A 14,283-nucleotide genomic window follows, 5' to 3' on the forward strand; every position below is an offset into this window, starting at 1 on the left:
AAAAAAAAAAAAAAAAAAAAAAAAAAAAAAAAAAAAAAAAGAACAGAGGAAGTCTTCCCTTTTCTTTTATTTTTTCTCTTTTTCTATCGGTCAGATTTAACAAAGTAAGCTTGGTTTTGTGCGTGTATGCATAGGCAATGACAAAAAAAGTTTTAAAGTTATTTATAAAACAATACCAACCTTAGTTACATCGTGAGGAACACATGAGCTTGTTTCCTTGAGTCTGGAAATGGAACTGTGACAGAGACCTCCTATCACTGCCATTAACGTATTGAAATTCTGCAACTGGTGAAGCTTCTGTGTTGACATAAAAACAATTGGTATTTGTTATTAAAGGGTGAAATTGTTCAACATGAATACCTAAATTCTACATTTCTTCTATTGTTCAGGGATAAGTTTAATATTGTTCTTAAAAGTTTTGTGCCATCCATCTGACTTCATTAATTTCGGTATTGAAATTGCGATTTTACTGGTGTAACATTTACTTGTTTTACTGTTATTAAATAAGATAATAATTCTGCAGATAGAATAAGACTTCAAAGGGCTCCTTAGTACTTCTCCCTTTTCCTGCAGTATGCCACACCTAGGAAACACTGACCATTGTCTTGGTTATGACTGCAATTGGATTAGCATGCAAAAAAATATCAACAGGGCCATAGTTTTGTTTCTATCAGGTAAAGCATATCCGGTACAAATGCTTCTAGTTATGGTCAAAAGCATCATAGTGGTTCATACAGTGGAAAGATGGGCAGTTTCAGCTTGGGATCTCACCAGCTGATTGAAAAGAAATTTTAGTTTCTCAGTGCAGTTTCTTCAGAATAGATACGAGAAAGCCATAGTGTCATTGAAGATAATGTAACTGAATACCTGGTGTGAACCCACACATGTGCACACTATATATAAGAACGAGGAGACCACTGCCAACATCTCTTTCCTAGCTGACCCCACACTAGTAGTGTGGGAAGAGCAACTAAAAGGCTGTTTCAGAGAAAGACAGAATAAATAACACGTGTCAAAATTTAACTGACCTGTGCAACATGGATGAACTTGATGAATACTTCAGCTCGAAGCTGTGGTGTTGGTCTACTGAGAACCATTAGCTGCACCCACTGAGAGATACCATTGCAAAGAGCAATTGATCTTTCCATCGTTGGATTCTCCTTCACACAACTATTCACAATGTAGTTTTGATAATCTGAGAACTTAAAAAAAAAAGTAAATTAAAATTCATCTTCCATTTCATAAACATCATGATGTTTGCAAAAAAAAAGTCTGCTTTACAAATTAAATACTAAAGAACAAGATCTATCTTGCACTTTAAATATCCATAAGACTGAACACTCTACTTTGTCAAAGCTATGTTCAGCTTTATTCAAAGCAGAAGACCTGCAGTAATGAAATTAACTGAAAGTATCTTTTCTTGATAAAAATATTATCACATCACTTGCATCATGTATATCCCACAAGCCTTGGCTCTTATAAACCCTAGGATGATAAAAGTTGGGGTTTTCCTCTCCAGGGGCTCCACAGATTGATTGAATCTAGGTTTCTATGGCAAATGTTAGTTAAATGTAATGTACCAATCTAGGAATTCAGTAATGGTTTATGTTCAAATTATGTATCTACAGCACACTTCTGAATTAAGCTATACTAAAACAAATATAAAGAAGCAAGTTCAAACATATTTACATAAAACTGTGATTAAACCCATTAAGAAAGAAGGCTAGGGACTCCTTAATATTTTGATATGGCTTGTGAGATCGTCTTCTTTAACCAAAGCGATCCAAAATTGTTTAGGGGACATCTGTATGTGACAAACAGTTAAAATTGTCTTTGAAGCCATTCTTCCCATTAAGATGAAAAAGAAGCAATCATTTGTTTTTGTTGATACAACATTTATCTGTTCTCTTGATATATCCATTAATAGGAATGCTCAAAAATGTGAGTAATCAGAAGATTTGACAGGAGATTTATATACTCATTCTTTACTATGGGCACTAATACTGACATCTTACCAAAAACGTTCGTAGCCATAGTAGATACATTTTCCTTTCTTAAGGTCAAAGGAATATATACTGAATGGCACTGATCCTTAAGGAAAGGTCATAAATTGTAATACTGCTATATGTTTCTTGCTCACTCTCTGCTTTTTTAACTTTTTTCCCCCCACCCATTTAATGAGAACTATTAACAATAAAAAGCAGAGACAACAGCAGACACCTGGATTCATCTTCTTACTAAATTAAAAATGGAAGAAATACTATGAGTAATAAGTAGAGCTGTCTCTAAGATTTCATAGCACACACGGTTATTGTTTGAATGTTGAACCATAGCCAGATTTGGCTGGATGTTGAAATTTAAGCAACTACTCTGTACTGATAATTAATTTTTCAATATCTGACTACATAATTATCAACTTCATAGCAGTTTCAGTGCAATTATAAATCAGTTTGATTAATTTATATTTTGTTGTCAGCAGCTCTCTCCTTCAGAAAATGATTTTTTTTTTAAATGCTGAACAAGTTTATATCTAATACTACTTAAAGACTCAAGATAGCTGTAAAAGAATTCTAAGTGGCATATACAGTAAAGAAGTCCAGGTACTTAAATAATGCAAGGGTCTGGTATTGTAATGACTAATTAAAGAGCCTCAACAGTAAAGCATAATCTAGGTTCTTATAAGAGAGCATAGGATCCCTGTATTTTATAGCTATACATTAAAATGATTTCCGATTGCAAGCATACCTGCAGTCATTACTTCGTGAATACCACTCCCTGCATTTTTCTTTGCTGCAAGATACAAGGTGTCTCCTGGAAGATTTTGCTATGTGCTGTGTATGTGTAGGGGATCAAGTATTCCTTTCTCACTTTCAAATGACTGAGTCTGTAAGTAGTTATGCCAATGACTGATAACATAACAGGTCATTTGCAGTCTCTTTCCTGCTATATTCTGGCAAGTTAGAAAAGGATTCTGTGTCTTAGCATATCGTGAATACATTCTGCAAAGAGTTAATGATTAGAGCTATTTCTTAATTACACATTTTTTTCCTGATTTGAGGTTTCAGTAAGCTGAATTTATACCAAAATGCATGCAGATATGTAACTGTAACATGGAATACTATGACAAATCCAAGACTCTGACTGCAATCATACTTTTTATGCTCATTAATCACTAATTATTTTATGTCTGCAGAAAGCATTGAAAGCGTTAAGACTTGTATAACCTTTAAGTATTAGTACTGCCATCAGATAGCAGTCTGTGCATGACTTTGGTTGCACAGCTCTTTGAACTTAGCACAATACTTGAAGACTCATGTACAGTCAGCCTAAAATAAACTACACATAAACTACACTAATACATGACTGAAATTTGCAATCTACTGAGAGTCAACTTCCTTGCTAGACCTCATTTTCAAATTCTGCTATTTTGAGAAAAGAGAGACTTATTTTTTCTCTGCTTCAGTGTTATCACACTGACTTTGCAACTCAATTAGATTTTGGTGTCTAATGTTCACTATTCTGTTTCATGTGTGAACTCTACCATGTTTGAATAGAAGTAATGTAGCATAAAAGGTTGCAAGTGAGGCCAAAGTGTGTAGGGGAGTTAGTATCTTAAAACGCTGTTTTCTCAAGTGCTTACTTATCCTGTTTTTATTTTGTTACACACACACAAAAAAAAAAAAAAAAAAAAAAAGGAAAAAAAAAAAGGCAAGCACAGTCCAGTGAGTCCAGTGACCTCTTTATGCAGAAAAGCCCTTAGCCACTGCATGAGAATGATGCATTGTTTCCTACTGCCACAGGAAATTAACATTCTGGAAGCTTTCCAAGTTTCCTTCATACCTTTTCAGCTTGACTGATTATTTGAGTCAAAGGATGCGGCTTGTTTCTGTGCCCAATTACACTACTTGTTCTAATAGGAACAGATTATTTGGAAGAAGATTGTTTATTCCTCTTCCTTCCAACAGACTCTGCCCTGACTCTGTTGCATAGCTACTTAAAAGGTTCTACTCTCCCTCCCTCTGACTGCAGGGAAAAGAAAGGTACTCAGAATAAGTATCACTGGCCAATTCAATTCAGTAAAACAAGAAGAGCCTGGACACAGACATGGGCATATATTCATCCATACATATAATTGTTAGCATAAACTTGATAAAATTTCAACTCATGCCACTAACACTCTCTCAACAGTTGGTCATGGATATGTCTGTATGGATACGGACAGGAATATTCTCAACACACATCATGCATCAGTATCCTTCTCTAGAAGGCATAATAGTTTAGCCCTGCAGATGCAAGTTGAGCTGTGATCATTCTGCTTGATTTCAGGGCCAGGGAACAGGCCTTATCTGCTTCATTTAGTTGTACTGATACACAGATAACAGTTTTCCCGGCTGGTTCTGTAATTGACCTTGATGTTGCTAGCTCTCCAGCAAAACCATTTTACTTGCACTGCAGGGTTAATCTTGTAATACTATTCCTCTCCCATCTTTTCTACATCCTTCCTGCTTTTGTTTTAAAAAATGAAACAAAATAAATCACTTACTGATATTCTTCTGAAAGACTTAAATTCCAGATAGGTAAGGTGGTCTGACAGCTCTTCTGGCTCAAGGTGATCAAAAAGAAGTGAAACTTTCCGTTTCTTACTGGTGTTAGCCTTTACACGCTGTGTCAGCTTTCTAGACCAGTCCCTGGAATTTCTTTTAGAGAAATTTTAAAACAGGATTACCCTGACTTATCTTCTGAAGATAATTTTTTTCTTCTCTTCATAATATAAAATTTACATTGTTTTCATGTTTTACTGCATTAAAAAGTTAATTACCTGAATTTCTAAACAGCAAGTTTCTGTCACATATTACAGATTATCTGATAATACATTATTTAGTCTAAGTATTATATTAATGAAGCACATAAGTACAGTACAACTACATTACTAAACAAAACAAGATCATATACTGCACTTTCAGAATTGCTGTCCCTAACTTTGGCTTTATGGAACACATACAGTGTTCTTCCATTTAATAAGTCTTAACAGATTTCATTGACCTGCATCTGAAAAAGAATTATTCCTCCAATGATAGTTGTCTGCAGAGTAACAAAATTTACCTGAGTATGAAAAACTAAGTATCATCTTTCATAAACAGATATAAAATGCATGCCAAGTTCTGCTTTGCTTTTCCAAAAAAGTGCATTTCCAAAGTACGAATTTATAGTTAGGTAGTTCCACAGAGTTATCTTACTCTAACATAACAAGGAAGATTCCCTTCCCAAGACAGAACTATACTGTAGGGTTTTCTGTATAGCTGTAGGGTTTGTTTGTGACAGTATAAGTCATCTTATAGCTAGAAATCACACAAAACAGAGTCTGACAATGTAATAAACTGTATCTTACCTTTGCCTTTAAAATGCGAACACATTTTACCTCCTTTATTACCCAATCAAAGTGTACTTTCCTTTTTCATCAACTCAGTCAGCAAGACCTTTCAAAATCATTAGGCCTCTACAAATTTTCTAAGTTCCCTAGATAGAATAAAATTTATCTAGCACAGAGCACAAAAGTCTACACAACAGTTAAATTGAACGTCAGCCATTCTTGAAAGGCATTCTATTCTTCTATGTAATGTATATTCTGACTATAATAAGGTATAAATTCTTCCAGGATAAATAACAGTCAACTTATCTTATTACAGACTAAACCTAACCCACTGTAGGATCATGACCCTGTTGTACTGGAAAGATATTATATTTGAATAAAGGAAATTGAGAACAAAAGCTTGTTTTCTAAGCATACTGAAACTTCTGCACTCACATTTGAGTTGTGTCAATTAGACGACAGTGTAACTCCTCACCATTAGCTTTAACCAGTTCTTGAAATTCCTCCATAGTTGCAGATAGTTTAGAGTCCATTTTGAACATAACCCAAAACTCTGTAATCCAATACCTATTGTACAGTGAAAAAACAGAAATACAAAAATAAAGATTTTGCTTTACCATGAGTAAGGCTGAAACTCAGATAGTTGCTATAGATGCTCCAGTTTATCATTTCTATTTCTTTTTGATCAACTTCAGGGGATAAACCGTGCTTTTAAATGCTTCTGCTTTATTCTATCAGAAATCAAATATTCAAGATTAAAAAAGAAGCTACCTACTTTAATTCTGTATAAAACCATAGTATATTTTTGAATGGAATTCAGTAATTCAATATAAAATTTTCTGTTTCCATATTAAATTTAGATAATATGCATGCTGATTATTTTCTTCATGATCTCATAAATATCTTATGTATTCCTTTAGAACTTTGAACCTGGCCAGCAACTAAATAGCGACCCAGTTGCTCACTCACTCCTCCTTCCTGCAGCGGATCGAGGGAGAGAATAGGAAGGGCAAAAGTGAAAAAAACTTCTGGGTCAAGATAAAAGGAGTTTAACAATCCAATAAAAGCAAAAGAAAAAAAAAAAAAGGAAAACAACAACAACAACAACAACAACAACAACAGAAAAACAAAGAAACCCACCACCACATAAGTGCTGCAATGGCAATCACTCACAATCTCCCATGAGCAGACCGAAGCCCATGCTTATTGAAGGTACAGCTACTTTGGAATGGCAACCCCGTTTTTATTGTTGAGCATATTGTTATATGGCATGGAATATCCCATTGTTCAGACTGGTTCAGCTCTCCCAGCTTTGTCCCCTCCCAGCCTCTTGTTCACACCTTGCCTACTCCCTGGGGTGCAGGGTGGGAAAATGAGCAAGCCTTGATGCTGCGCAAACACTGTTCAACACAGCAACATTTTACCTGTTATTGCAAACACTGTTTTAGTCATAAATTCAAAACACAGCACCATACAGGCAGGTGCGAAGACAATTAATGCCGTTCCAGCCAGACCCAGTACACCCATGCACATAAAGATCTGTGCTCTGCTGTTAGAAAAATGGAAATGCGTACTCTCATGGATGCATATATACATCAGTTTGCCAGGAAGTAAAAATATTCCCCGACCACACACAATAGCAAAAGCACTCTGACCTAATAATCTACTTTGAGATTATAAAATCATCACCATTTAAAAAACAACCAAACAAAAAAATCTTTAATAACTAATATTAGTTATTTCCCATTTTGTGAAAAGAATTATCATATGCTGATCTGTTATCAGAGTTGTATCTTCATTTCCACTCTTTTGTTTTCTCTACACAAGATACCAAATTTTATCACACTTAGTCCAAAAGAAAAAAATAAAAATAAAAAGTGATAAGCAATCCAGGATATTTCAAGTGACTACGAATAGTTACTAGGGAAAATTACCTACTGACTACAATGGTGTTTTGCTTAGTATTAAAGTAGCTGCAATGTCCCACTTTTTTTTTTTTTTTTTTTTTTAAATAGGCCTATATAACAATATTAGACATAATGCTACTGATTCCTGAACACTGTCAATTCTCACTGATGTTCAAGGTACAGCCTTATATAGAATCAGTTCAAAACTGACCCAGTAATTCATGCACTGACTTTAATGGATTTACACAAGGCTACCTGGGCCTTTTTTAAGTTGTTAAAGTGAAACTTGAAAAGATGAAGAAATGCAACTGTTTCTCTTTCAATGTCATCTTAAGATATGCAAAAGCATTCTTCTATACGGTACAGGAACAGCTGCAGACTAATAGCTACCATATCAGAATATTCTTACCTCACAAAATAGCATATCTTTACACATAGCATGGAAGATTTATTTTCTAAAGCACTAAGATAGGTAGAAAACTGTTAAGGAAAACCATATTGATTCACATATGATATGAAACGTAGCATGCCTGATATTTCTCTACCTTTAAGCATAGTAGGAATCATTCTCATGGCATATGATATCAGATTATAGTTTTATACAAAGGTATAGAAATTACGTTCCAAGATCACTAGCAAATGTTTGCTGTAAATATGACAACCCTGAGTAATACAGATATAACTGCCCAAGTACAGACTACTGTTCAGTACTGAAATGACTGCTTTCTACACATACTTTGAAGCATGCTTCACAATTTCTAATAAAAATCAGGCACTTGCATATCTCACTAAAATTTGAAACAATACCAAATATATCAATTACATTTAATTAAGAAATAGTTTAGTATGAGTCACTGAGGCTTTTCCAAAAAAAAAAAAAAAAAAGGAGAATATTTTCTTTTAAATATAACCAGCTATATACAATACTTGCTAACCTCACCTCTCTAACTGCAATAGTTTTCATTTGACATGCTCTGGTAACTAGATAGAAACATCCATACTTTCAGTCTATTAGCTCTGTAAAACACACGTTGTTATATTGTAACCAATGTCTTATGAAGACATGGAAGATCCATTTGGAAAAATATATTATATATATCTTCAGTCTTCTGCTATAGATTATACATATATTTTCAGTACTACAAAAATAATTTAATGAAAACACTGTGATTGATGATAATTTAGTGAAAACACTGAAAAAAATGATCTTCTCACGGTCTTATTGAAATTGACTGCAGCTGAAATCTACCAAAACTAAGGAGAGAAAATCCACAAAAAAAGGTACCTGTATTAAGTGCTTATACGAGGCTGACTGTAGAGTTCATGAAGTCTGAAAAGTTTCCCCAAATATTTTGAAGGGCTCTGAACAAACTGTCTGAAGTTAGATGGCTTACAAATCATTCCTAACTATCCAAAAATCACTCATGGAATTTAGGGGAAAATTTGCATGAGAAAGAATATTTGTAGAAAATTGTAGAAAATTTGTAGAAAAAGGTGATAAAATCAGAATATTAAAAATATATATATATACATGCTTTTGTGCCTTTTTCTTCTACTTGTATAGAGGAGAGAAAAATAAAGAGAAATCTGGACCACACCCAGGTTCACAGTATCTAACTAAGGTGACCAATTTAATCTAACACCTGTTAGATATTCCCTAGATATTTCTTCCGCAGCTAACGGAAGGTGATTTATCCTACTTAAAATCTGAACTGGAATTTCATCTCTATCTGTAGATCATAAAGTAAACCAAACAGACAAAAAATAAATAAATTATACAGCCACAAAATCTGTAAGGAACAAGTTTATTGTTTTATTAGTGAAACAGTAGTATACCCCTAAATTAAATATTCTACACTTACCTATTTTAAAATTGTCAAGTATATCTAATTTTACCTTAGAAGCAGGTGGATATTACAAAGGATATAGATCAACAAGTTTCTGGAGCATGTCTGCAGAGGAGATGAAAAACTGATGCATGGTCAGAATCATCTTTAGCAGCTGGTTGTTCTGATAAGCATTTCCTTCTAAATCTGGAAAAAAAAAAAAAAAAAAGAGTATTCATATTGGAATCTTGATACAATTTCATAAGCAACATGCAAGAGGCTTCTTCAGAACATTAATTCTAATCAAGCCTGTTTGTCTATGCTGTTTGAAAGACAGCAGTCACATACTGACTTGTATTTAGATAAGTATACATAACGATCTGAGCCCAGCAACATACTTAAATAGTTAGCTGTAGGCAGGTAAGATAACCTTTGAAACAAATCAATGAATTAAGGAGCAAGAGAATTAAGGCTACTGAATGACTGAACTCATGAAATGAAATTGAGATATTCTTAAGTGCTCATGAACCTTTTTGCGTTGCAGACGTGTATAATCCTAAAGTATACACACAGGTTAGGAACTATACCTAGAAATGCATGGAATGAGGTACAACATATACAGAAGTCTAAGGGTTAACTGATGCATACTTAGCAGTGGACATAAATGCTCTAATGAATTTCCTTGAACTGTGCATTACAAGGATTTCACTTGAAGGACATTTTTAGAGTACAGCTATCTTCTGGGTATTGTATTTTTTTCCTCATTTGGAAAAGATCAAGGACATCAAATATATCAGAATATTTTACAAAGTTTCCATTTCTGTTACACACACTTTAACTACTTTGTTAATATTAACAGGCAATGGTTGTGTACAGACTGCCATGAGACAAACTAGGTACCTTGAACTGGAATTAGACACCTTTTCAAAATGTACTTTTCAATCATTTTTAAATATTTAGTCCTCTATTAGGACAAATGCAGTTGCCACTTAAGAGCAGTATGCAGAAGCAATGTAGAGTAAGGCAAAACGGAAGAGGTCTGGAACATAAGAAGTGGAATATAATGCTAGAGAAAAAAATAATAATAATTTTTAAATAGCACAGCACAGAAAAAGGAACACTGAGTCCACTCACAAGACAACATAATCCATGTTAGTCAATGAGCAACAATTTCCATGCCCTTATACAGAGAGGTACCAAATGTGAAGAGAGGGCCCCAAAACCCAGGCCTTTCCTTTTGATCAATATATTGGATCTTTGGTAGAACTAACAAAGCCTGATTGTTTCTAGATCTGTCTCCTCTATTTTTCACAACAGTCCTATTTGCACCCTTTACTGCCCCTGGAAGTCTTTGCTTTCTCTTCCCTGTATCAACACCACAGCTCCCCAGTCGTGCTTACAGCAAGCCAACACAAAAGGCACTATGTGTTGCGACAGGACACCGACAGTCAAATCCAGCCAGACACACATGAGGCTCACCCCACTGCCCCTACACCAACTTGGGCACCAAGCTGGATGTCTTCCTTCTACACAGTCGATTTTTACAGAGTCATGTCTTTCCATCAAATTTAGTTTAGGCGGCAGACAGACCAGGTAATTATTTCATGTAGTTCAGGAGGAAGGGGATTCAGAACAGCCTAAGCCTGTAGCTGGCAAGTGAAGTTACTGTTTCAGCTCTCGATTTGAATCCCTAAAAGCAAAGGACGTGCTGGGTATCATGTACCCGATGCAAGTATCTTCGTTCTTCTAGTAACGGCATATTTGGTTTGCAGGAAACTCATTACAATAGACAGTCTTGAAATCTTTTACTTCAGCCAGCCCCTCAGGCAAGAGGAGCAGAAAAATCCTGACTGGTAAATCCTGGGAGGACCTATGGGAACCTGCATCAACCCAACCAGCGTTAACAAGCCCAGAACATGAACTTTATTCATCAGGTGATCTTCAACACTGAACACAAGAGACCATTTTCTGAATTTACTTTCTGTATTACACCTAAGTTGTAAAAAATTCTCCCTACAGGCACATGGGCAAGGAAGAAGTCTGCGTGTTCTCCAGCCACATAAATGGCTGTATAGACCCTAAGTAACTAAAAGGAGAGAAGATTTAAAGCAACCAGTGTTTAGGAAGCCATTAATAGAATTTTAAATCACAAAAGTAACAAATACGAAACATATTCTTCCTTCTTACTGTCTTAAAATAACAGGAAATAAAAGAAGTCCTAGATGCATTACTTTGCAATTCAAGAATTCTCAGTACTGAAGAAAAAGCTAATGTGTCCAAAAATTAAAAAATAAAAATAAAAAATACATTCTACTACTAAGTAGAAGTGTCCATTAATGTAGTAAGGTTTTGAAATTAAACATATTACATCCCCAGCATAACCAAGGAAACTCTTAGCCAGCTGCTACTAAGACGAAACACTTCCAAGTCAGCAGCTAACATTATCAGGATTTTTCAAAGAACAGGCCACACTCATCTCTGGATAGTTTCTTATAGACAGTAAAGCTTAAAACCTTTAATAAGTTATGAAGAATTAAAATAACACTAACCAAAGCTGAACACTCAGACGTGCAGTCAGTTTTGCATTGTATGATGATTTTAAGCTTCCTTGATAAATGCAGCAATTCCATCACTTTTAACACATTTCAGTCAAAACAAGTTCATGAAAAGTTGATCTTTTCAGGTAAGGGGGATATGAGTGGGAGGGGTGGTTTATGTTTTTTTGTTTGTTTGGTTTGGTTTTGTTTTTTAAACAGCTGATGCAGTACACAGTAGCTCAATATTTTAAGGCAATCAGAAATGTTTGCAGCATCACAGCAGAGTGCACCACAACTGAATCAGTGGGCAGTGGCATCTCTTAGTGACTCAGTTAGAAAGGCTCTAACTGAAAAATTTAGGTGTGTAGAAAACACATCTGTGTGTATAACCTCAGTCTGATAAACTTATGGAGAGAAAGCACTGGAGAGTTAGGAGAATAAGTTGCAGAAAATTTCCTATGAACATTTACTATCAGTGTAGAATTTAAAGCTAAGCTTTCAAAAGATAACAGCCAAACCTCCCTGTGCTTACACTAAGAATACAAGTAAGATGATAGAAGTCCTGCAGACTAATCTCTGTAGTGTTATTCTCAGCCTCTTCTTTTAATGGAGCAACAGGTTTAAGTTAACAGAAGCACCTGCAGATATGTTTAGAGATTTGTGTGCTCTCTGCCATGCTTCCAACTTTGTTTTCACATGTTATCTGAGCTCCAACATCATGGCAGTGCATTCACTACTCAAGAAATACAGAAGACTCTGCTCAGCATACGATTCAACTAAGATGCTATGAAGAGCTTATAAATACCCTGTTATCAACCACAGGCACATCCTTAAACATCTAGGGCTTTTTGGTAGCAACGTACAGGAACTGTTAGTACTCCTGCACTACAACAACAGTATAAAGGTTTAGTTTCCTTTCAGGGAATCAAGTAGAGCTAAAGAATAATCAGCATTTTGAACTGTATAAATACACATTCCCTCACTGTAGCAGACAGAAACCAGTCCTTTTCTGTAGTATGGGATATGCTAATTGTATTTAACTATCCACTGTTTGCACAGATAAGAGAGAAACAGGCTATCAGCTACACTGGAAATCAGTTGAGTCAGGACTCTTAATTGATGACATAAGAAACTGCAATTGGGCAAAGAAAGTTGAGTAACTAGAAACAGAATACTAACCAGCAATCTCCAAAAAGGGACATAAACTAAATAAAAACATTGACTTCTTAAATATAGAAGTTACTCTAACAGATCAATGTAAAATAAAAATTAACATTGGTGAATAGGCATCTACATCACACTTGAAAAGTTCTTGAGCTGTCTTTTGACTTTTACTATAAAGTTCTCAATTTTACAGCATGAACCAAAGTTTACACATCCCCTGTTCATGTTCTCACATAATTTCATTCATTACTCAACAGAACTGATTACAACATTCATTATACAACAGAATTTTTCTGTTCTTACTGGGATATAAACAGTCTAGTAGAGCAGGTGTTGTGTACCATGGCACTGAGTGCAAAACAGCAAGTTTTGCCAGAGAAGCAGGGAATTTGCAGGGGAAGGCTGGGACATCAAGAATCATAACGTGTTTTCAACTCTTTAGTATTTGGCTTTTTGTACTATTCCAAGTGTCTTCAACAAGAGTAAAATTCTTTTAGGTCTATCACATAGAGGTTGGTATCAATTTTCATCTATTTTTACAAAATGTGTTGTTTTGCTATGGCTTACATCTAACAGATCTTGTGTAACCAGAAAAAAGCAGTTCAATGTATCCCTAACTTGAAAGCCAAAATGATTACATGCACACTCACTATTAAGTATGTAAAGCTGTAGTTAAATCACCTGCTTTTAAGACGTGCTCAATATAGATCATACCCCGCTGACAAAGACAGCAAAGAACTATCTTAGCAGCTTCTCCTCTGTGCATATTCCAAACTCTTCTGTCAAGACATACCACAGGTACCACTTGGTACCATGTTCCAGAATGAACTTTTATCCTTTTGTTAGTCTTTTTAATTTTTTTTTTCATATTATAAAGGTGCACAGAAAAATAAATTGTTCTGCTTAATGTCAGGTCAACACATTTAATGGAACTGTCTTGCATAAGAGAAGAGGATTTATGCTTCAAAACATCCAGATCTAAATATTTCACAAGAGAGGTGGACTTTACGATATTTTACAGCAACATGTAATTACTTTGCATACACTAATGCATTACTGTTTTGTGCTATCCATTCCTCCCCTGCATCAATAATTAAAAGGTTCAATCTATACAAAGAAAAGCATTGTAATACTGATGGCTTAAAAAACAAGCACATACTGCAGCCACAAATCTCAAGTTTCCCGGTACAGTCCAGCACTGAACAGCAAACTTGTATGGGATTGTAGCAGCACACAATTTTACAAACACACCTGATACCAAATATTTAATGTCATATTCTTGCCAGATCTATGAAAGAAGCACTTTTCAAGGAATGCACTATGATACAGCAAATGTTACCAAGGAGAAAAATGCTGAGTTTGATTCTTCTTCTATTTGTTTTGCATAAATTCCTAATTCAACAAAACTGTTAAAAATGGACCTTCGGTAAGAAGAGACTCCAGCTCAGTTTCAGAATTGTCACTGGTTATTTCACACC

General features: G+C 35.0%; 1 protein-coding gene across 2 annotated transcripts in view; it reads right to left on the reverse strand.

Annotated features, from left to right (window-relative positions):
• The window catches only part of RASGRP1 (RAS guanyl releasing protein 1), a 43,766-nt gene that overhangs the window by 14,120 nt on the left and 15,363 nt on the right, over nucleotides 1-14,283 (reverse strand). For both annotated transcript variants that reach the window (XM_035329120.1, XM_035329121.1), the window contains exons 3-8: nucleotides 9,206-9,311; nucleotides 7,688-7,750; nucleotides 5,807-5,938; nucleotides 4,544-4,697; nucleotides 1,029-1,202; nucleotides 181-297 (exon numbers count right to left, since the gene is read on the reverse strand). In XM_035329120.1, coding sequence (XP_035185011.1) covers nucleotides 181-297; nucleotides 1,029-1,202; nucleotides 4,544-4,697; nucleotides 5,807-5,938; nucleotides 7,688-7,750; nucleotides 9,206-9,311 — 746 coding nt within the window. The remainder of the gene's footprint in view (nucleotides 1-180; nucleotides 298-1,028; nucleotides 1,203-4,543; nucleotides 4,698-5,806; nucleotides 5,939-7,687; nucleotides 7,751-9,205; nucleotides 9,312-14,283) is intronic.

Source organism: Oxyura jamaicensis, chromosome 5, assembly GCF_011077185.1.
Source record: "Oxyura jamaicensis isolate SHBP4307 breed ruddy duck chromosome 5, BPBGC_Ojam_1.0, whole genome shotgun sequence".
NCBI classification, from domain to species: Eukaryota; Metazoa; Chordata; class Aves; order Anseriformes; family Anatidae; genus Oxyura; species Oxyura jamaicensis.